This window comes from Phyllostomus hastatus, unplaced genomic scaffold (assembly GCF_019186645.2).
Source record: "Phyllostomus hastatus isolate PE091 unplaced genomic scaffold, TTU_PhHast_1.1 phas_scaffold_12, whole genome shotgun sequence".
In the NCBI taxonomy this organism is placed as follows: Eukaryota; Metazoa; Chordata; class Mammalia; order Chiroptera; family Phyllostomidae; genus Phyllostomus; species Phyllostomus hastatus.
In genome coordinates this window covers 2,994,807-3,019,313 of record NW_025334007.1, presented here as the reverse complement: position 1 = coordinate 3,019,313, position 24,507 = coordinate 2,994,807, and the positions used below count along the sequence as shown (strand labels likewise).

Sequence of the window (24,507 nt, the reverse complement as noted above, 5' to 3'; positions counted from 1 at the left end):
GGGTTAAGGTTCTTTCCGGCTGCAAATGCCAAATAAAACAGTATCATCTGAAGGGCAAGCTGAGATGATAGGAGCCTTTCACACGCCATTGTCTGAAGTGGCAATAAAGCGGAAGAGTTAAGAGTGTGGCTCTGTACCCAGGCTGCCTGGACTGAAACGCTGGCCCTGTCGCCTCGGACACACTGCTCACCCTCTCCCTGACTCTGTAAAACAGGGTTAGTGTCAGTACCTACCTCCTGGGTTTTCAGTGCAGATTACATAATGAAAAAGGCGGTGAGCGCTGACAGCAGTGCTTGGCACACAGCGCGTGCGCACAAAATATTAGCCAAAGTGGGAAAGCAAGAGTTGCGGGAACCCAGAAAAAAGAGAGTAAAACGAAATGAGGTCATCCCGGAGGAATACAAACCAAGTGCACTGGCAGAAAAATGCTAGGGTCCTGGAAGTAGAAAGAAGCTTTATGACTCATCAGGTATGTTCAAAGCTCAATTTCTTGGGGAGATTTTTGTTTGTGTTGCAAATGGCAACAGATGATGAACCGCAGGATTCCAACCCAGAGATTCCTGCTTCCCCCGCCCCGTGGTCCTGTCGTCATGGTGATGACAATGGCCATGAACATTTGAGGAATGCTCCTCATGAGCTGGAAGTGGACAGGTGGCTACCATCCTTACATGATGACGTGTGATACAAACATGCGCGTGCACGCACACAATTCTTACACAAACGCCAAACATAGAAAGCGGGATGAGACAGACAGAAGCCATGGCCGTGAGCCTGAATCTCACTAACCTCTCTCATTGGCTTCCCAGGGGTATTTCTTCCTTTAATAATAGAGAGAGGAAGAGGCAGAGATATCAGAAAGGAAAAAAAAATCATGTGCATAAATATTTATATATATACACACACACACAATTTCATACCAATTTGCTTCTTTTACCAAACTGATGTTGAGGTGACCATTTATTCCCTTCTGGAAAAAAAAAGACCCCAAAAGACACACCCAGTCAAATCACCTTTACATACACTTAAAACCAGTGTCAACAGAGTTCACATGACCTGGGGGACGTCACTTAGAGTCCATGGAGTTCACATGGTAAAACGGGATGAAAGCTGGCACAGCATAGAACTCTGACAAATCGAACATTGTTCGCAAGAGCAACGGTACCATCTCAAGCTTAATGTCCAAAGTGTCAGAATCTCTTTACTCCGGACTGGACAATGAACACACCGAAACAAACAGTGGTGGCCTCTGTGGGCCACAATTCCGCCCCCCAAATGCAAGGCACAATGTCGCCTGGTGGCTAGCGTCCACCCCCTGGGACAGTTGGTTCTGTCTGGTAGAAGCTGAGCAAGCCATGATGGGATTGGGGGCATCTGAGGGAAAAGAACAAAATAAAAGGGGAAAAGGCGATCGATCAGTCACAGACTCCGTTCCAGCCCTCAACTTCCTCGTAATTCACCAGGTATCAGGAGCCTTAAGAATCCGTGGCTAAGGACCCGCTGGCTTTGTTTGCTTTGTAGAACCCTCCAGCTGTATGCCTTTCTTTCTTTTTGAAAAGCAGGGCCCCTCTGACCATCCTAGCATGCCTCGCGTGTGCAATTTCCTTTTAGCTCCTGAGTCTTTCTTGGAAATGACAATGGTTTTCAAACTGTGACTTGAGCAAGCCCTTCTATGGGATCCCCGGATTTAGAGCTGACAAAAGCAGAACTGGGAGAGGTTCCGTACATCATCCCCATGCCCCCACGCCCCGCCACGCTCAGGGGCTCCAAGAACGCTGAAAACTCCCCGCAGCAATGTGAGAGCCACTAGTGTAGAACGGGGAAGTGTGGAGCTACTCCCCAAAAACACGTCTTGCAAAACTCAAGCTGAGGCCTCAAAACTTCTACTATACATTAGGTTTGCTACGTATGAGTTTTCTTCCCTGCCCCACCCTCGTCTTTTCTTTCCCTCTGAACTTTCCTGAGTCAGAGACCCCGTGGGAGTAGAGACACTGCCTGCCGGACCGTGCCATCCTGAGCCTGGTGTTCAGGACCCTGCTCCAGTTGGGGGAAAAGAGAAAAATGGGTGCCTGCTTGTCAGTTGCGGGGGGGGTTGGTGGTGTTCTCTGTGGTAGGCCCATACCAGATGGCAGGAAAAAGGAAAGAGAGAACATTATTTCATCCTGATGACTCAAATAAATGCCAGCAGGAATTACTCACCCGCTCCTTTTGACTCCTTTAATGAGTTTAAGGAAAAAATCTTTATATTCATAGTTATACTGTCTGGTGGTAGAATTCATTCCCTTCCCCTGTAAGATGATGACGGCCCCAAGCGCGGGGCCCACATGCGGCTTCCCCGCCGCTCGGCCCGCAATACCCTGTGCTGTGCTTTGACACTCCAGGTATTTGATACCTGCTGGCTGAACTGAGGGCGGTGGCCCCTAGGTCACGGCCACGAGTCCTTTGGTGTTTCAGGCAACGTGGCCTTGTCTGCTACCCTCTAGCTCAGATGACAAAGGCTGGGAAACCTTGTTCCGGCTTGAAACTTGGACCTACTTTTAAAACTGCAGAAAGCAATTATGATTTAGTTTCAGAACATAACTGCGATTCCAAGAATGATGTTGTATGTCTTGATTTATTCGCCACCAAGCCACATTCAGAGCTCAGCACTGACTGGTCAGTGCGGCAAAGGATTTGGGTTTTGTCTCAGGTACCTCTCCAGAAAGCAGATTGTATGTAAATGAACCTCCCAGAGCTGCGTTGACCTTAATCTCTTCCAAAACCCTCCCTCATCACTTGGGTGCCAATGTGCTCATTAGCATAGTACAAAAGGAAGGTCCTTTTTTGTTTAAAAAAAAAAGTTTACGAACTACTGTTTTCGACTGTACCTATTAGGAACAGTTCTACAGTAATGAGATGCAATATTTAAGAAAATTCTTCATTCAATAGGTACATACAAGTACGAGATACCAGTTTTATTTCATAAATACATTCTCAGACATCCACTCACGGTGTCCATCTGGCAATGTGGGATGCTGGCAGGAAATGAATCAAGAGGAAAAGGAAGTTTGCTAGGGGACCCTGAGTCTAAATAAAGGGCCTGGTCAGGTCTGGAGAAGTTACACTTCCTCAGACAGTATGAACCAAAGCTGGCTGGTTGTAATTTTTTTTTTAATTTTTAATCGATTTTATTTTTAAACAGAGGGAAAGGTAGAGAAAGAGAGGGAGAGAAACATCAATGTGTGGTTGCTTCTCATGTGCTCCCCACAAGGGACCTGGCCCGCAACCCAGGCATGTGCCCTGACTGGGAATCGAACTGGCGACCCTTTGGTTCATAGGCCGGTGCTCAATCCACTGAGCCACACCAGCCAGGGTGGTTGTAATTCTTTATGTCACGTCAGTTTCCGGGTCTCTTTAGCTTCTCCACCACAGTTCACTCCCAGTTTAAAAAGTTTAGAATGAGTCCCTGCCTTAGGATATCTGTTTCAATATCACTTTCAATACAAGTGAAAGAAGATTCAAGTGGCCATACTTTAAATATTGAAAGTTTTCAATATTTAAATATTGAAAATATTTTCCAAACATTTCAATGGATTGAAACATTTCAATCCATACTGAAATGTGGATATAAAGGCACGAGCCAGTTCCAGTGCACGGTTTTGCTGAGCCCGAAGCCGATCAGCACTGCCGCCTGGGGCTGCGCGTATGTCATGAGCTAGAAGGAACAATGAAATGACAGCGTAAAGTGGGGACTGGCAAACTTTCTCCGTAAAGGCCAGAGAGTAAATATTTCAGGCTTCGTGAGCCACATGGTCTCTACAGCAACTATGCAGCTGTGTCATGGCTATGCTGTCACTGTGGTAAGAAATAGCCCTAGATCATATATAAATGAATAGGCGTGGCTCTGTTCCAATAAAACTTTATTTACAAAGACAGGTTGTGGCCCAGATCTGACCTAGGAACTGTAGTTGGCCGGCCCCGGGTGTAAGGTAACGAAGGCTCGAATCCTGCACGGGAGCAGAGAGGAAACACAACAGTGCCTGAAAAGTGGCCTAGGATGCTTCTGCCCTAGTCCTTGATGTTGCGCTTCCATGAAAGACCCACAGACAAGACTTGAATTTGAAAGGATGGCAGGTTGGGCACAGCTGCTGGGCTGGTTACAGGCATTTAATAGAACATATGTGGGCTTATTTGGAAGTGGGTGGTTTATGAGAGGGAGAGGCTGGTAGGGGCTATTGGGGATCAAATTAACGTGACACAGGTCGACTAGGTAAGAGATTATGCAGGCAGCAGAAATGCTTGCATAGCATTGTGAACTGCTTTCTAAAGTGCCTTATTGCACAGAGAACTTATGCTGGATCCTAGCATTCGTGAATCCACGCACGCTGGCACCTCGTTTGGAAACAGCCCGACACCATCCTGCTGACTAGGGAACATGGCTTTCATGAGTGTCTGTAGAAAACCACCTTTGTTAGACTGTTGAGTGATCAGAGGTGTACGGGGAAATCAACGAAACAGTTCATTTTTAAGTTGTGTCCATCGTTCATCCTACCCATGTAGTGTTCTGACAGAATAATGGTGGAGGTTTTGAAAGTGTCTTACAGGAGAGAGTGATTTTCATTACAGTGGAATTCAACTTCTACATATACTTATAGACAGATGGACAGATCATAGATGAATAGATTAGATAGAAATTGGCTATCATTCCGTGTTGCACGTTCCCCGAGCCACTCAAATGCCCTGAGTGGCTGTGAACACAGCCATCTCTAGAGGTGAATCAGGAAAGATAAAGTCGAGAAGCTAAACGTGCACACACACCCTGGACACCTTGCATTTTATACTGTCTATTAAGCAGGGCAGCATGGCCATTGGTTGATCAACAGAGAACCGTGTAACCCCTGTATTAATTTGGGGGTAATAGTTTAGTAAGGCCATTGAGATCAGATCAGAAGGCTCACTGAACTTGCTGAGTGGCCACGAACCAGGCACTTCACTTCCTTGGGCTTCTGGGTACTTTTAATGCAGATGAAAGATGAAGGCTGGCGGGTCCTTTAAGACTTGAGCTCTACGTGAAAACTGGGGCGGGGCCAACAGAAATGGTGTACATTCACATTGCAGAGCAACTGCCCGATCCGTACACTTTATATTTATGGATAACGTAATTCCTTTTTTTTAAAAAGAGTCTTTTCCCTCTGTGGGCAATTATCTAGCAAGGTTAAGTAAGCCATGAGGTGGCCTTTGAGAGCGCATTCCCACTCTGTGTCAGACCCCTGGCCCCCACATCTGTTCCGAGTTGCTCAGGCAGCTGTCCCACACAGGCGTAGCAACTGTGCGCTTCAGCTTTCGTGACCCAGGGACGGGAACATGGACAGCAGACTTTGAATAGAAGCACCATGTTCTCTGAGACATTAGCAAGGTCTTGGCAGAAGCTACCATGGGAAAACTCTAAAATTTAGTTTAAAAAAATATATCCACCTGGGTAAGGAAAACTAAGACTGGTTAGATGAGTAGTTTTAAAGCACTGGATCGGAAAATCCACTTAGTGGGCTGCAGCCGGCAGGGTATGTTTCAATAAATAACACAGAGAAACTGTGTGAATGAGATGTACTACGGACAGAATAGCTTCTTGCAACTTTTGTTTCTGGTCTTTGTATACACAGGGTAGTAGGGCAAAGTAGGTTTACAGTTGTTCACGTGAAAAATAATACAATGATGGATAAATGACCCAAGAATAGACTCTGGACTCCAAGTACTGACGACTGTACACCTACTTTTGCCCCACCCCGTGCCTGGGGCCTCCGAGGGAAAGCTTGGGGTCAGTGGCACGTGTTCCGAAGTCCCTGCCCTGCTAGCAGCTGATTGATTTTGTAGAAGACACTTGCTCGGTCTGAGGCTAACCTCCTAATTATCTGAAAAGGGTGCCTCTAGGCCTCGTCGTGTCCTACACGGTTCCACTGCAGTCACGCTGTCACTGTGCTGTGAGACTCGAACTTTGGAAGTCTGGATCTGCGGTGGACCACCAGCACCTAGAAGGCAGGGAACGTGGCATTTCTTGCTTGCACCCCTCACCCCTCTGCTGGTACATAGTAGGGGCTAGTAAAAGCTGCCAGGATGAAGGTGAGAGCATGTGATTTCTGTCAAGCTGGCATATGGTCTCGTTATGAATCATGGCCCCCCAGGGAGAGAAGACAGCTAAGACAGCCTGGCGATGAGGGTGGTGGGTGTGGGGTGGGCGGAAGACAGATAAGATTTCTATCTGTTAGAATCAACACATCAGAGAAGCTCCGCGGTGAAAAGATGGCTGGTGCAGACATTTAAAATTAGCTTCCCCTGCCGGTTCCTTAGCAACCCTCAATCAGAACATTATTGCCTTTAACGTGCACTGCACAACATTGACTCGTGCCTCAGAGAGCTAGGCAATGGCCACTGTTAGCCGACAGTGAACAGAAAGAGGAAAAACACAGGACTCCAAACACCCTCCTCATGGCCCTTATAGCGAGGAACCAACAGCCCGCTTTGCGCAGCCCTTTCCTCCCAGGCCGCCCGTGAGGGGCGCCAACACTGGCCACAAAGCCCCGAGTTTCCCCCTCTGGTCTCGCTAGTCTTCCCTTTGTTGGCTCGCAGGCCACAGCCACCACTCTTTTCTTTCACTGAAGGGAAGTGGCTCGGTGACTCTGACGTCAGGGCAGCCAACTTAAACACAAACCCCCAAACACTAACAACAGCAACACAATACCTCCTTGGATGAGGGGACACTGTCTGAAGCTCCCACTGGCTGGCGGGAAACCGTGGTGGGGGTCAAAGGCTATTTGTGTATGAGGGGCAAAGTGCGCAAGGTCGAGCGATGGAGAGAACTACATTAAATTATGCTGTCTCATTAAAACGTGAATAGCTCTCTTTGTGAAGATTTCATTCCATCTATGGACATGAAAATATAACAAGCTAGTATGTAAAGATTTAACTGTACCTGTATTTACAGGACAGGATAAGAGACCATTTTTAAATGTAAAGGGGCATCACATTGCGAGCCAGACTCCCCACAAGCACCGCGCACTGAGCACTGCTGTGCTGTGTGTCCCTGGCAAAGGCTCCACCGGGGCATGAATTCCCTCGTCTGTAAAAGTCATAGCGTAATTGCTCTTACAGAAAGGCCATCTCATAATTAACTCTTCAGGCTAATGTGCCAAGCAAGTAAAATAGTTCAGCAATACAAGCTACACTTCTGTATTTCTAGAAACATCTTGAGTACATGGGTATTTGAATTTAACCAGAATCCAAGACCAGAACATTCATTCATCCAAACCAGAAATTCCCCTTTAAAAAGAAAATTGTCTCACAAGGATGCCAAAGTGGCACTGTCGGCACGTGTTTCTTTAAATATGGAAAATAGACACGCTAGTTGGGTATGGAGATGAGTGGCCGAACCCCAGGAAGTCCGAGTCGCTCCCAGGCGGTGCCGCTTACCTCTAGAACTAGGGAAGGAGTTGTTGAGCTGCTCCATCACTTCCTCTAACCCTGTGCTTGTGTCCTGGGGGGGACTGAGAAGATCCTCCTCACCTGAATGAAAGCAAAGACAAGCAGTGCCCAGTTACACTTAAGGAAGAAATGACAGATACTAGCAGAGCGGTCCACGTTTGCATCTAAAATCCATTACAGCCCTGATGGGAAGGGCCCTGGCTGGTGTGGCTCAGTGGATAGAGCACAGGCCCGCAAATCAAATGGTCGCCGGGTTTGATTCCCAGTCAAGGCACGTGCCTGGGTTGCAGGCCAGGTCCCCAGCAGGGGGCGTGCAAGAGGCAACCACACATTGCTGTTTCTCTCCCTCTCTTTCCCTCTCTCTAAAAATAAATAAAATCTGTAAAAAAAAAGATTCAAGGATTCTTGAATTATTTCAAGGGTCAAAATCGAAAGTATAAACCCAATGATGTCAGCCGAGTCCATCTCTACACATAAAGTATCACCTGTTAAGTCTCAACTCTAAGTGTCCAAGTATAAATGTAAAATTGGTTATCTGTTGTAATGGAAAACTTTCCTGGCAGTGATGAATGTGCCATTCAAACATTTTTGAGTGCCTATTATACCTTAGGTACTACATGCACAAATACAGTATAATCTTGTGTTCTTATTGTCTCAGTAAGTAAAAAGAAAGATCCTTTGGGTTTCTCTGACCTCCTTTTAAGGTTCAAAATGAGACGTGTCACATATATGCACGAGTGCAGGTGAATCAACTCACTAGAATCCTTCATCGCTAATGTTTTTCTACATCACAATATAGTGGAAAAGTTAAAAGGGCTAGATTTTCATCGTCTAAAAGAACTTACCACAATTTAACAACAGGAAGATTAGTTTACTTCTTCAGATATTTATTAAAAGCCAGCCCTAAGCCAGGCTGTGTTCCGAGTGCTCAGGTTATAGCAACAGACAACCCCAGAGGCCCGTTTCCACGGAACGCACACTGTTAGGCTGGCGCACAGGTTAAACAAATACACAAGTCAGTTATATACGTATGTCAGGCGATGGTAACAGAAGAGAGGGTCAGTGAGGAAGAGCCTTCAGAAAGGGGAGTCAGCCCTGGCTGGTGTGGCTCAGTGGACTAAGTGCAGCGGACCTGCAAACCAAAGGGTCACCGGTTCGATTCCCAGTCAGGGCACATGTCTGGGTTGCGGGCCAGGTCCCCAGTTGGGGATGTGTGAGAGGCAGCCACACACTGATGTGTCTCTCCCTCTCTTTCTTCTTCCCTTCCCCTAATCAATAAGTAATAAAGAAATAAAATCTTTAAAAAAGGGGGGAGTCTTAGAAGCCCCCACGGATGAGGTGCAGTTGAGCAAACACCTTAAGGACGTGAGGATGCGAACCATGTAGACAGCCGAGGGAAGAACACATCAGACGGAGGGAACAGCGAAGGCCCGCGCAGACAGCACGCTGCTGACGGTCCGGGGACCTCAAAGTTAGTCAGTGGCAATTCTTTAGCATCGGCACTTCCATCTGACTCAGCTCTAAGGGGATTCCCACCAACACGCATAAATATCCCTTTTTGGATCATTAGCTGTCATGGTTCGTTTGAAGTCCACAAATGACAGACATTTTTGAAATGAATGTTTCAAAATTGGAAGACACCATCAAAGTGTAAGTGAAGGAAAAAAGTGAAATGACTTAAATTCAATCTGTGAAATTAAAAAGGGTAGCTTACTAGGGGCAAAATATGGATATGCATGTTTAGTGATTTCAGATGGGGGGAAGGAAAGAGACAGACACAGACAGATCCAGAAACATTGATTGGCTGCCTCCTGTATGTGCCCTGACTGGGAATTGAACCTGCCACCCAGCCAGGGCTGGGCAAGTTATTTTTTCCAAGTCTTCTGAAACTCAGCATGATTTTAGGCTTTCTTGGAAGGACGACATCCCATCTGACTCACTTCTCTCTTCTCAATTCAAATGACAACTTTCCTGCTTGCTTAAAAAAGTGACTTGAGCCGGAACCTAGGCAGCCTGTGTAGGAGACACGAGAAACCTTAGTCCTGTATTGCCTACATCTAAGCACGCTGTTTCCTCTTTGTACAAAAGGGAACTATGCACTAGAAAATTATTTTCTCTTAAAAGGGAGGGTGTGCATGAACAAATATGCCTAACATTTTTCTTTGGACTACTTGAATTAAAATGTTTGTAACCAATTTTCAACTTGATGTGTGACTGCCTCATGGCTCAGGTCTTTCCTGTCTTTCTCCAGCTTTTCAGAAGGAAAAAACAAGATTTATCCAGTGTCTGACATTAGTCTCAACTACTTTTAAAAATTATATTTGAGCCTGGCTGGCGTAGCTCAATGGATTGAGCTCGGGCTGTGAACCAAAGTGTCACAGGTTCGATTCCCAGCTGGGGTACATGCCTGGGTTGCAGGCCATGACCCCAAGCAACCACACATTGATGTTTCTCTCTCTAGCTCCCTCCCTTCCCTCTCTAAAAATAAATAAATAAAATCTTTAAAAAATTATATTTGGGGTAGATGGTTTCCATTGCACATGGAAATGCTGTGCCAAAGTTCTCTGATTATGGTATATAATGTGATCCTGATCATTAGTGGGTCACTGTTGAATGGTGATGAAAGGTATTAAAATTAGTAGCTAATATTCTTGCATCTCACTGTGGTTGTGATTTGCATTTCCCTGCTGAGCAGTGATGTTAAGCACCTTTTCATGTACCTGCTGGCCATCTGTACTGCTTCTCTGGAAAAGTGTCTATTCAGAGTTCCTGCTTATTTTGCAATCGCCTTTTTTCTGTTGAGTTATGATGAGTTCTTCATACCTTTTGAATGCACCCCTTATCAGATATATGATTTGTAAATACTTTCTACCATTCCATAGGTTGCCTTTTCATGTTGCTGATGGTCTCCTTTGCTGTGCAGAGCCTTTCCTTTGACGCAGCCCCACTTCTTTTTGCTTTTGTTGCCTTGGACGTTGATGTCAATTCCAAAAACTCATCACCAAGACGGACACCAAGGAGCTTACTGCCCATGATTTCTCCCGCGGATTTTATGGTTTTGGGTCTCGTGTTCAAGCCTCGAATCCCTTTTGAGTTGGTTTTTCTGTATGGTGCAAGATAGTGCTCTGCTTTCATTGGTTTGCACGTGGATGTCTAGTGTTCCCAACATCACCGACCAGTGAGACTATCCTTTTCCCACCTTATGTCATCGGCTCCTGTGTTGTGGGTGAATGGACTGTATATGCGTGGATTTATCTGGGCTCTACTCTGTTGTGTTTGATCAATGGGTCTGTTTTTATGCTAGTTTACTACGTAAACTACGTAGTTTACTACGGTATTTACTATGTTTATGGTTACAGTGTTTACTATGGCTTTGTAATATGGTTTGAGAATGGGAAGCAGGATGCCTCCAGCTTTGATCTTCCTTCTCAATAGTGCTTTGGCCGTCTGGGGTTTTTGTGGTCATGTTAGGAGGCAGTCACACACTGGGTTGGAGAGGAAGGTGGATTTGAATACCAGGCTAAGGCGTGTGCACTTGACTCTATAAGCAAACAGGCGTCACAAACATATTTAAGGAGAAGAAGAATATGCAAGCGGAGTGTTAGGAGAGTAACTGGAAACAAACACCTAGAGGAGGGCTTGGAAAGGGAGAGAGGCCGAAAACAGGGAAACCAATTAGGAGAGAACTCATATTGTCTGTTCAGCTGATCATCTGATGAAGGCTACATTTGGGTAGAAGCAGCTGAACTGATGAGTTTTGCTTTTAAAACAATTTTATTACTATCATCATCATCATTATTCCCTCCACCCCCTGCCACCTGAAGGACATGCATATTGATTTTAGCGGGGATGGGAGGGAGAAAGAGAGGGAGAGAAACTGAGCTTTTCTCTTAAGAGAGGTAAGAGACTGGCCTTGATGAGTGAATTGATGGTTATATTGGCTAAAGAAAGTGAGGACAGGGCCCTAGCTGGTGTGGCTCAGTGGGTTGAGTGCTGGCTTGCAAACCAAAGGGTCACTGGTTCGATTCCCAGCCAGGGTATGTGATTGAGTTGCAAGCCAGGTCCCTGATTGAGGGCCCAGGAGAAGGGAAGATCAGTGTTTCTTCCTTCTCTTTCTCTCTCCCCATCTCTTTAAAAATAAATAAAATCTTAAGCAGAAAAGGGTTGGTTTTAGAGGCGATGGATAGTTGTGGTGATTATATCATGGGGTACATACATATGTCCAAGATCATCCAGATGCATACACTAAGTGTATGCAATTTTTTGTATATTAATCAATTACATTTGAAGGAAGCTAGAAAGTAAAAAGAAGGTCGGTAAAGGAAGAAAATGTAGAAAAAGACCGCCTTTGTGAAGTCTGGAGAATCGGTAGAGATGTTCTGGAGACTGACCAGGAGTTCAGACTGGGTTCTACTTTGATCCAGAAGACACTCAGGAGAGAGGTGTGGCCATATGGGCTTTCGGCTATCAGCACCGCCGGAGCCCAGGCATGGCAGTGGTGCCCAGGCAGAGTGAAAAGGGACAGAGAGAGAATGGTGGCAAAGCCTTCTAGGGACGCCCTGAGAAAGACACAGCATCGCCTGTGTGGTCATTGGCCACAGAATATTTAACTTGACTGCAATCACGGGTAAACAAGCAGGCCAATGCAAATCGAGGAACATACTACAGAACAACTGGCTCGCCCACTTCTAAAATGTTCTACAATGGCACGAAAAATGTAGGGAGGCTGGGGAAGTGTTCTAGACTAAAGCCGACTGGAGGACGTGGTGACAGTGCACAGCGTGACCCCTGTTTCCTGGATGAAAAAAAGCCAAAAGCTGTCCGTAGTATTAGTGGAAGAAGTGGGGCTATTTGAATTTCAGTTACATATTACATGATAGTATTGTATAGCATTGAATTTCCCGAGTGTGATGATTCTATTGTAGTTACATAGGAGAGTATTGTTCAGCTTTGGAAGAGACATATTGAAGGACTTGGGGGGACAGTGTCATTATGTATGAAGCATAATCATGAAATAGGTTAGTGACATGAAAAAATCAACCAACTATGCACATAAATATGCACATAAATATAAATACATAAATATATAGTATTTACAAAGATGTTAACATACAGATATGCATAAGTGGATGTGACTGTAGATGAAGCAAATGTGGCACAATGTTGAATTAACTGCAGTTCTGCCGTAAGTTTGAAATTGTTCTAAATCAGAAGCTACGGAGTCACTACAAGGAGTCGTCAGGCAGTCACGGGTGCCATGCGCGTAGCTCAGCAAAGCCAAGAGAACGTAACTGTTCATTCAGGTCTTTGTCTTCTCCAAGGAATGGAAGCTTCATCAGGACAGTCTCCCAGTAACAAAAAATGTTTAAACGCACACGGCACACTGGGACAGGCTTACCAGAGATAAGTATTTCATGGTTTGAGGAAGCACTGCACTCATCATTAGATGGGTCGTCCAGTCTGACCTCACCCGCACTTCACTTGCAGCAGTCACTAGGGTTGTGTATTTAAAGAATGCAACCGTCTGTCCAGAATTCAGCGAATTCTGTGAGTCCCAGCTGTATCACACATACATACCTTCAAAGCATGAGGCTACCACCCATTGCATTTATTTATCTAATTTTATTTATTTCATTTTTTATTTTAAACAGGAGAAGGGAGGGAAAACGATTGGGAGGGAAACATGTTTGGTTGCCTTCTGTTCGCACTCTGACTGGGCAGCAAACCTGGAGCTAGCTAGGCAAGTGTGCCGACCGGGCATTGAACCCGTGACCTTCCATTTTGCAGGACAACGCCCAACCCACTGAGCCTCCCCGGGCCGCACTGCATTTATTTAAATATCTGTGTGTATCCTTCCAGCAGATGGCTGGGTTTTTTCCTCCTTAAACGAAGTCGGCTTATACAATAAAAAAAAAATCTCCTTTGAATTCAGTCTTTTCTTTCAGAGAACAAACTTAACCACAGAGCCCATCTATTTGTTACACCGGCAAGTCATCTCGCGGCCCATCTCAGCCCCTGGAATATAGCCCTTTCGTCCTTGGATTCAGTTCTGCCGCCATCCTCTGAGCTCCACAAATCATCAGGACCGCAGGCTTGTAATGTACTCTACTCGGGGCACTTTCACGGGCACGCTGCCTCTCTGCCAGTGTTGACAGGCCGAAATAATTAATGCTGCTAAGCACCCAGGGCCCTGCATCTCACCGCGAAAATATGCGACTCCGTTTCACGGGCTGTGCTTGCTTCAAAACAAGGGGACCACCCCCCCACCCCACAGTAGGAAATAACAACAGCGGCACTAAACAGCACTTTTTTGGGAATTTATAGACTTTTTAAAGGCATACAATATTTTTGTCACACGCTCTGTGACCTTTTGCAGTCCCGACTGTAGTCCGTTAGCGCTATTCAGATCCCATTTGGAGACAGGAGACTCCAATGCGGAGATCGCCCTGAATTACCAAGGTGTGGGAGAGCCGGGAAAGCTTCCAACATTTTCCTTACTTTCACGAAAGACATGAAACCTGGCTTTCCTATCAGGTTTGGTTTTGGTGGAGCTGTGCCTCCGGGCCACTGCACGGGGTTCTGGGAGTCCATCAGGCTCGCTGCTCTTCCTCCTCAGACACACCCTTCTCTCCTCGGTGCCCTCACCTGCCTTGCCCAGTCTTTGGTGATTCCTATGGGCCTCACCACCATGCAGGTGAGCCCATCCCACTTGGCCCAATCTGCCACAGGAACCACACCCGACCCCCCGCCCCCGGCTCATTTCCACGTCCACTCTGGCTACCCCTTAGATGTGGGCATCACTTGGAAGTAGGAGTTTACTCCCACAATGCCCAACCTTTAAATTTACTTTTAGAGAGAGGGAAGGGAGGGAAAGAGACATCAGTCTGTGGTTGGCTCACACGTGCCTGCAACCCAGGCAGGTGCCCTGACTGGGAATCCAACTGGTGACCCTTTGGTTCACAGGCCAGCGCTCAATCCACTGAGCCACACCAGCCAGGGTAGCCATGATGCTCAACTTTTGAATTTTCTGGGCCGTGGCCCCCTAATCTCTACTGTATAACTCACTCACATCTTTGGCCCTTTTTGCCCCATCAATTTTGGTAAGGTACTTTGCCTTTCTATATTCTACTCTCATGGAAGATCTTAAGTATAAAATGAATTCCTCAACACAGCATGCTGCCAGGGAACAGAGCTTTAAGTGTGAGGACCAAGGGAGTCGCAGGTCTCTTCCTTTCTGTAAGGGGAGGTCAGGTATGACCGGTTTAGGGCCCAGGAAGTAGAGCGTGGAGCTGACTCACAGGGCGAGGCCTTACAGAAGGAGAAACACGGAGAACGGACCAAGTATCCGCGGCCTTCATAAAACCCGCACCGTCTAGCCTAGCACGGCAGGAAAAACCAGTAAGCCAATGGCTGTAGCCCCGTGTCATGCCATTTGAGCAGTGGATTCATCACCACTGCGAAATGCTTTACTTGTTTTGACTGTCTTTTACCACGGATGCTTCGTGAGCTCCAGTTTTCTTAGCACGGAGTCCTGAGCATAGAACACTAGTGAAGAACGACAGCAGACCTCACGGACCATCCCCTCACCAAATGTGTCTTTTCCCTTAGCCCTCACTGTTCCTTGGTCACGTTCCAAATGCTTCTCCTTTCCCCAAGCCTCACTCGTTTTCAAGATTACCCCGTCTTTTATTGCAGCGAAAAGACAGAAATCCTCCAATTTCTCTTCTCTTGGCTGAAAATGCTTTTTCACCAGGAGCTAGTGCAGTCACAGTGATCCGGTAAACCGCGATTTGTTTTCACTTCCCTCGAGCCCTTTTGGCACTTGACCCGTTGCCTGCATGGTCCTCGAACCCAGGCCTGCTCCCTACTCCTTCCCTGCCCGCCACCCACATTGAGGTCTTCCCGGAGGCACTGCACCCCGGCACCTTTGTTATGTGCAGCTCATTCTCACAGCTGTCCGGCCCGCGCTTGTACACCAGTTCCAGACCTGTATTTTAACTTCTTTCCAGACATGACTTAGACCCTCCACTGCCTCAGACACAATGTGTCCACAGGCAAACCCAATCCCCTCCCCTCGCATTCTCCAGTCGGTCCTCTGGGCCTGGGGACTCCATTTCTCCATTTTCACATCATAGTCTCACCGTCATCTCCTCCCGTGCCATCGCCGACCTCTCCCAAGCCTAAGCCCCCAGAACTCCCACAACTGGTCTCCTAACTGGTCTTTCCTCCTATGGCGATTTCACTTTGGGCCAGACACAGCTGCCAGAATACATCTTATAAAATATTTCTTACCTGGTTTAGGGTTTTCCGTGGCCCCCAGGGTGCTCACCAAAATGAGTCCGAAGCCTCTGCCCAGCACTCATGTCACTGTACCGTGACCGTGACCTTCCTGTGCAGCCTGATTTTGCCACCTCGTGCTTGGACCCCGTCTTTCCACTATTGTCTCTTTCTTGCCCTTGGCCCAAGGTCTTCATCGCTACGTGCTCAGTTACGCTATTCTGTCCTCCAGGTACGCTTGGTTTCTTCTCCATCCTCTGGAGCCCCTCACAAATATCAACTCATCACAAAGCCTGCTCGGGCCTCCAGAATGAACGCAACCCGAATACCACGCTGCCTCGTTCCACATAACTGAATGGATGGCCCTTTGGGGGGGTGTTAGGAGGATGTCGCTCATCTTCGTCCCCCTAAGGCATTTCTAACAACACCTCGTCCACAAAAGATATTAGATAATGTAGCTGATGATTTGAACCTCCCAGCAAACAGTCCACCCCTTCCAGACCTTAAGACATAACACCCAGGAGGAGCTGAGAGATCCACTCACCCATGGATTCTGAAGTCTGACTGCCAACCACCCGGAGCAGCATAGGCTGACTGCTGTCCGACCTCTGAAGAGAGGTCGAAGGGGAGGAGACCGTTGTACCATTCACCTTGGCCTCTGCTTGGGGCTAAGTCATCCAAAAGAGAACAGAGTTACTTTTCACAGTGAACACTCAGACACATAAATTATGAAGGCATTATAGACATTCGGGACTCAGAAAAGTATGATGTTTCCCCGCTCTGGGAAAGGCGGTTCACGCTGGGAAATGTCACTGTTGACGGGATCCTTGGATATTGTCTTTGTATCTGAACTGTGCCCCCTGACACGTCTGAGGAAATTACAGCCACAGTGGAACAAGACATACAGAGTCATTAGACTAAGTAACTAGAAGATTTATTTAGGACAGGGGTGTCCAATTCATTTTCATGGGGGCCACATCAGCCTCGCGGTGGCCTCTCAGGGCCCAATGTAACTTTAGGACTGTCTACATGTAACCGCTCCTTCACTAGGGGCCAGGAGCTGAAATTACACTCAGCCCTTTGAAGGCAACCACAAGGCTGATGTGGCCCCCGTGAAAATGAGTTTGACACCCCTGAGGTAGGTGGTCACATGAAAATGGTGGAATGGTGCGGGAGCACAGAAATGTAGTGGACAACTCGTATTTTGTGCAGTATTAAGTGGCAAGAGGGAGAGAACATATCCCAAAATGTAACATTCCCAGAAAGGCAGGACCGCATGCAGGAAGGGTCCGCTGCGATGTAGTATCTCACTAGGTTTTCAATGGAGGCTGAAAAAATGATCTTTTAGAGAACTTAGGCAAAAACCCAAAGGGATATCAGAAAATAGTGCTAATTGCTAAAAAGGGAGTTCCATTTCAAGAGGTAAAAAGTTCCACTTTTAGAAAACTAGTGGAAACCTTTAGGTATTATTTTTTGAAGATGAATTTCAAATCAAACAAAAACATGTTTGCAGGCAACAATCTTGAACAAGTGTTAATCAGCACACGAGTTTTTCTCCTCATATCCCTCGATATCCAGCACTTTGCTAGACACAGACTAGGTACTCGACAAATCGATGCTTGTTGCACTTCTAAAAAAGGAGTTCTGACCCCAGCCAGGTAGCTCAGTTGGTTAGAACATCGCCCCGACACACCAAGGTTGCGGGTTCGATCCCCAGTCTGGGCACAGACAAGACCCAACCAATGAGTGCATCAGTAAGGGGAACAACAAATTGATGTTTCTCCCTCCTTCCCCCACCCTAAATATCAATGAGTACATAAAAAAAAAGTGAAAAAGGAGTTCTGGTTTTTTTTTAGTTTTGTTGAAGAGGGACAAGTAAATTTTTATGACTGTGCCACGTTAGAGGGGTGTGGGCCTCACTTGCTCCAGCAGCTGCCTTAGCCTGTGTAACTGGGACTCCAGCTGCTTGTTGTGGTCTTCCAGGATTTGCATCCTGGCCTCCAGGCGGCCTTTGTGTTGGCGCAACAGCTTGGCCTCAGCAATGAGCTCCGCATCCCGGGGACTCTGAGGAGAGGTGGGCATCATTTCGGGAGGCGACGGCAGTGGGGACAGGCCCTTGTGCTCATGCTGCTGCTTCAGACGGTCATATTCCGCTTGCAGATTTCTGTTGGCATCGAGGGAGTAAACAAAAAAAAAAAAAGGAAGAAAAAAAGGAAAAAAAAGTAAGTTGAACATCATCACCAGATTTCATATAAAACGGCCGAGAGATGCACCTGACCGCCAGCAAACACAAGAGCAAGCAAAAGAGAGGCACTCCATGAATGGATTTTAGGATGACGATCTTAGCGATGCTACAGAAACCAACATAACATCGGAAGCGTCCGCCCGGTGCGCGAGGGGAGAAGCTTTTCACCCTCTTATTTTATACTAAAGGCCTTATGAGTGCTCTGTTCGGACAAGTCAGCAGCAAAGGATTTCATCATTTTGTAAATACTTCTGTATGTCATGAGATCACAATTTTCATACCTCTGCCAACCCTTTGGGGTTTGCTTTGAAACTCATCCAATCTTTTCAGCGGCAATGTGTAAAGAACATGGTGAGAAGTGTACCCATGTACCCAGCATAGCGCTTTCATACATGTGACATGTGCCATATTTTCTTCAAAAAGGCTTTTGAAGAAGTAAAATATGACGGTTAAAGGTGAAGCGCCCCCCGCCATGCCCTGCTCAACAGCCTGCCAGCCCCTTGTCACCATCGCCCCCATCCTGCACCCCAAGTCCGGCATGACCACGAGCGTATCCACGAATATCAGGATGAACTTAATAAAGATGCTGCCATTCGGCTTTTTTTTTTTTTACCTACAAAAATGGCCACTTCATGGGATTCAATCCAACAGCATTATTTTCCACGTTCTTAAACTTTACGTTTAAGAACTTAATGTTTAAGAATGTACATACCATTCTAAGAGTTGCTTTTTGCCTTCGACACCGTTTTGGAGAGGTAGCCACGTTGACGCATAATAGTTCACGATTTTAAGTGCTGTAAGGTATTATTCTGCTGCTTCAATGTGCCCACAACAGTCTCTTGTCAATGGATATATAAGTTTCCAACTTTTCACAGTTACAAACAATGATGCAACAACCTTCCTTCTACCTGTCTCCTTGGGTACCTGTTTAAGAGATTCTTCATAGAACATACCTAGATGTGGGATTTCTGAGTTCCAGCAACACTTACATTGTTGCATATTACCAAATCGCTAACGACGTTTCCCATTAACCGACATCTGCCTCAAATACTTGGGTTTACTGAACATTTAAGTACTGGCTAATCTGATGGGTGCATTTTAATTTGCATATGCTGATTATTGGTGAGGTTGAACTTTGTGTTAATTGGCCTTTTATGTTTCATTTAGCCACCTCCCCCTGATGGTCTTATTAAAGTTCTGGATATATGGCAAATGCTTAGCCCTTTGCCAGCTACAGGCACAGCAAATACCATCTCCTACCCCTGTCTCTGCGTAGCTTCTCTTTAATCTGTCTATGGTGTCCTGTTGTACAACAAATTAAATTTCAACATATTCCTGCATGTTTTCTGCTTTTTATGTTTTGCTTAAGGAAATCTTCCTTACCCTTACATTTTACAGTTGAGAATGTTGCTCTTCACATTTACAACTTTACCCAGAATCTCTCGCGCTTGGTGTCAACATACGGTCTACTTTGACTTCCCCCACGGGTAACTTATGAAGCCGGCCCCATTCGCTGTACAGTTCTTTCCCCCAGGGATTTCTAGTCAGCAACACGTCAAGAGTCTACATGAGTACACGAGTGTGCTTCTGCGCTCTCTATTCTCTTCCACTGGTTTCTTTGTACGTCCCCTCCCTGTGCGAATGCCACACCGTCGCTCTAAAGAAGCAGGAGTCTGGTAGGCCCTCCCCTGTGATTTTAGTGACACCTTTTCAGATGAAAATTCTTGGTGAAGTCAGGGGTTTGAATTACACTGAGCTTATCGATTAGAGTGGGAAGAAACCGACTTCACGTTTTGGAGCCTTCACAGCCAGCAACGTGGCAAAGATCTTCACGTCTCCCAGGCTCACTGCACGTCCATTAATACTGTGAAATTTACTGTGCCTTTTCCTTTAGTTTTTCAGGTGCAATGCTTCAATTGTCATTTTTTAATGCTTTTTAGTAAAATACATTTGGGGTTCCAGATTTCCTCCTTGCTTTGGAATGGCTGGGAATATGATACCCAGGGAGGTCACACACTATTTGATATCTGGCGGCTGATTAGATCCCTTTCATATCTTTCTGCCAGTTACAGTAAAGACCAAAAGAACGCGATAGTGTTCTGTTGTTCACAGGTGATGTGTTGTCAGGTGAGAAAACTTCCTACCTACAGGTGTGGGTGATGCATATCCATGAGAAAAGACACGAGATGCAAGTGAGACAAGCGGAGTTTTCTCATTGTTCAGCTGGAGAAAGATAGATAATCTCACAGTCAGGTTTCCTATTTAGGGAAATATCTCCTGTTGTTCAACATCTGGGACAGGGGATGGCAGTTTCAAAATGCTGGATCTCCACATTAAAGAAGAAAGAAAGAAAGAAAACCCAATCTGTTTATTTTGGGAAAGAGTTCTACCCTGTACCTAACGTTGTAAGTTTTCTATGAATTTGTTTAAAGTCATGCCGGAAATCAATATAGGATCTTTCTCACCTACAGGAATATGACTTCCTTTCTGTCTTGCTTGAAATGCCACTGGCTCTCAACCTTCAAGGACAGTTGTATGAGTAGTGAGTTTCATAGCAATCTGCTTTGACAGAGCGGTGATCAGTAGAGATTTATTGATATAAGTTTACCCTCAGCCAGATTCTGCCTGCCGGTCCTCTGGGTGCAAACCAAGGTATGGAGTCGTCCACATGAATGAAATACAATCTCTGGCCACTTAATGACAATCATCTAAGTGTTTCTGTGAACCTGAAGCACAGCCAATGTTCACAAGGTTTCATTTGACAGGAATTATCTTCTATTTTTTTTTTCCTCCTTGCGGTGAATTTCAACGGGCAAGAAGTTAACCTTGGTCGAAATGTCCCAACTGGTAACACCTTCTTCTGTAGTGTCCTGTACAGGATTCTTCTTTCTCCTATATTGCGTCACGTGCAATGTTCTTTCTAAAAACACTGTGCTACTATCCGGAAGTCCACGTCTAAAAACAAATGATTACTGTCTCGCCATCTACTTTTCGCCAAGGTACTGACATTTTCTAGAGAAGTCTTCCTTGCTATCTTGGTCCCCTGCGCCTACTTGTCTACAGATCTGTCTTTTAATGAGTTATTTCTAAGTGCCTTTGTTCAGAAGACATGGTTTAGTATATACAACACGTCACAATTCAGTTTTTATGTGTTCCAGTAGAAAGCAGAAAAGGTCATTTGAATCAGCCAGGGCTTCCCAAAGCTGAGCTGTAAAGAATACCAATTGCTCCTATGTAGAGCTTTCTTGCCTTCCCAGATGTTCACAATTTCTCTCGGGAGACCATTTCCTTAAAAACTCACATCCTTCTTCAGTTCTGGAAGATTTTCAGCTGTTATAGCTCCAAACATTGCTTCTCTGCCATTTCCTCCACTCTCTTCTTCTGAAATTTCTATTAGGTATCTTTTAGATCCTTGTAGTCAATTTCCAGTTGTAACTGCTCGTTTATATTTCTTATCTTCTCCTCTTGGTGCTGTGTACAGGAAAGGCGTCAGGGGCATCGTTTAGTTCCCTTGCCTTCTGTGACCGGGTCCACTCTAGAATGTCTCCTGTCTATTGAGTTTCGTAACTTCAGTGATGATAGTTTTTATTTCCAAAGATGTCGTCTTCAGATCCATCTGTTCTTCATCTATTTCTGTTTCTCAGTTTCTCGTTATTTTTAAATAAATGGTGTTTCCTTATTTATGCCTTCAAACATCCCTAATATACTTACATGCAATTCTCATCACGCCGTTTTATCATTTCCCTCTTATCCAGGCTTACAGCTTTTGATGGTCAGTGTGGAGGGACTCTCTCACCTCTCTATGTGATTTGGACTTTGGTTGGAGCCACATTTTGAAAGGGATGGAGCGTGTGCATTTCTTTCTCCCGCTGAACCCACCTCTCTCCATCAAGTGGTTCTGTGGTGCTTGCCACCGGCCACTCAGAGGCCTCCAGCCTGGAGGAGCTCGAGCCTGTGTCGGTCATCTGCAGCGGCCACGGTGAACGGTACGTGCACACGTATGGTGAGTTGTATCACCAGGGAGCGTGGTTCGCGTCCTGGTATTAAGGCTCTGATGCTCTCCTTCCACACCGCACTCCTCACCTCTTCCCCAGGCTCTGCACAGGAGGCCCCTGGCTGCCTATGAGCTGGAGTCCCCTGCGGCAGTCCAAATTGTTTTTTTTTTCCCCAGTTTCCTTTCAAGGGTAAGTATGCCTCTGCACGTGCCTCTCCAGGTGTGCTTTTGTGGGGGCCCTGGTTTCAAATGCCTGGCTCTGGGTCCCCACCTTGTCAGGGGGTGAAAGCCCACTCTGCCTCACACACTGCTCCCTGTGCCCTGAATCGCCCCCTCTCCCCACCCAGTTTCTGGTCCACAGAGATGTTCATCTTATTTCAAAGCCAAGCTATGTCTTTTTCATGTTTGTTTCACTCCCTGTATTATCCACCACTGGATAACTGGTAGGAGTCAATGGAGATGCCAAGAGCTAACATGGTCTTAATCAGAAGCCTCCCAGGACATGTTGATTTCCTAAGTGTGTGATCGGTGTTCTCTTAGTATCCATTCAAACCTACATTCACCAAGGACAGGATCAAATGAGGCAAACAAGTACCTTTCTCTTAAGCAAATGTGACGTACCCAAACCTTCTACTACACTCAGGAACAAACTTGACTTTGAGGGACCAGTTTTTCCTCCTGAAGCTGTCATGCCATCTGAAAAGTCAGAAATAGCTCAAAAGAGGTAGCTTGGCTAGAAACCAAGTGAAACACCAAGTTCTTTGATTTGAGTCTAAAATCTCTTTTACAGGTATTTATGAATGTTCACAAAGATGATCAAGAACAATCGCTGTTTAAGGAGTTGAATAAGAGAAAACTTTACCAAATGTTGCTTAATAAATGTGGTCATGGTTGGCAGAATTGTGCCAGGGCCTATTTTTTGTTAGGGGCTAGGGAATGGTCATTGAACCCTCATAAAGTAAGCCATTTGCTCATATTTCAAACACATATGCCAATACCTTTGACAGTACATCCTAATGCTAGGCTGCTTTGGATTCAGTATTTATAAAGTACTGGAGATCATGCCCATAAAAGATCAATGAGATACTTACCGCTGTTCCAAAGTGAGCTGTTTGCAAGCTTAACCACAAGTCCACATTTTACTCATCTTATTAGCTGGCTATCAATTTATGTTGTTACCAATATATATTTTGCTTGTCCTGAAGTTCTACATGTACATCTCACCCTGACTGATTCTCTAATTAGAATGTAAATGGAGTCATTTCAACACAGATGAATATATGTCAGCGATCAGACCACGGCTCCAAAGAGAATCTATTTACGTTCTTGATGAGGTTGTAAATTACATTTCTCTGGTAGCTCCCCAAAGAACACTAATTCAAATTCACAGCACATGGCTCTGTCACAATTTCTTCCTGCAGCTAGTCATCCTAAAAAAAAGGCTCCCATCCATTATTAATTTCTTATTCTCCACAGAGCTTAAAAAAAAAGCCCTCCATTCTCCACCTCTGTAGGACGTATCTGATTAAAAGTTTGTGCCGTCAAGTGTATAAACGTGGTTGTCCAGATACAAAATTAAAGATTTGATTTACTTATTTTTAGAGAGAGGAGGAAGCAGGGAGAAAGAGAGGGAGAGAAACATTCATGTGTGGTTGCTTCTCGTGTGCCCCCTACTGCGGACCTGGCCTGCAACCCAGGCATGTGCCCTGACTGGGACTCGAACCTGCAACCCTTTGCTTCACAGGCCAGCACTCACTCCATTGAGTCACACCAGCCAGAGCCAGATACAAAATTACATTAAAAAAAATTCTAGCCAACTAGAAATTTTCCTAACCAAGTAATGGACAGAAGAGATGAATCAAATTGCCTTAACCTCTACCTGCTGAAGACATGAACTCTCTTGGCCCTCCCAGCAATCCCTACTAGCTACATGTTAGTTATGACAAAGAGCATTAGAACAACCTTGGTGTAATTCCTATTAATTTACAGAGGCCAAGTGTTTTCAAAGTATGTCATCGACTGCTTAAATGCAACTTTCCTACTATGTGTAATTATATAGTTACATAATGGTATTTTGAAGTCAAGAACCCAAGGTCACGTTCCACTGATGAATGCCTTTTAAACAGTATTACCCATTACAGTGTGCACCAATGCACGGGCACCCGCAGCGTCTACTTCATAAAGCAGGAACAGCTATTCTCTAGTTTTACCCTCATACACTATGAAAAGCAGCTATATCATATCCACCAATCTGGATACAGGCAAATGTAGTAAATCACAGAGCATTATCACAGCAACTGTAAGTCTAGCAAATCAGCAATGTCTAAAATAAAAAGGATCAAGACAAATTTTGCAAGCATGATGTAGTTTCAAAACTGGGAATGGCACAGAGCCTTTCTGATCGTAATACAAATATTTAAGATACCCTGCAACATGGTATCAAATGCAAAGTTGCAAACACCCTTCAACTATTTGGGGCAAGACATGAATGCGCCTTGGCATTACCAGTGTTCCTTAGGAGAGGCTCACAGGGCGAAAG

The 24,507-nt window shown here is 45.6% G+C and overlaps 1 protein-coding gene across 7 annotated transcripts in view; it reads right to left on the bottom strand.

Moving 5' to 3' along the window:
- DMD (dystrophin) overlaps positions 1–24,507 on the bottom strand; it is a 1,939,942-nt gene that overhangs the window by 6,473 nt on the left and 1,908,962 nt on the right. For 4 of the 7 annotated variants that reach the window (XM_045855895.1, XM_045855896.1, XM_045855898.1 and 1 more), the window contains 4 exons: positions 17,650–17,893; positions 16,274–16,397; positions 7,441–7,533; positions 787–818 (listed from right to left, as the gene is read on the bottom strand). In XM_045855895.1, coding sequence (XP_045711851.1) covers positions 787–818; positions 7,441–7,533; positions 16,274–16,397; positions 17,650–17,893 — 493 coding nt within the window. The remainder of the gene's footprint in view (positions 1–786; positions 819–7,440; positions 7,534–16,273; positions 16,398–17,649; positions 17,894–24,507) is intronic. The other 3 variants (XM_045855897.1, XM_045855899.1, XM_045855900.1) reach the window with 1 other exon arrangement.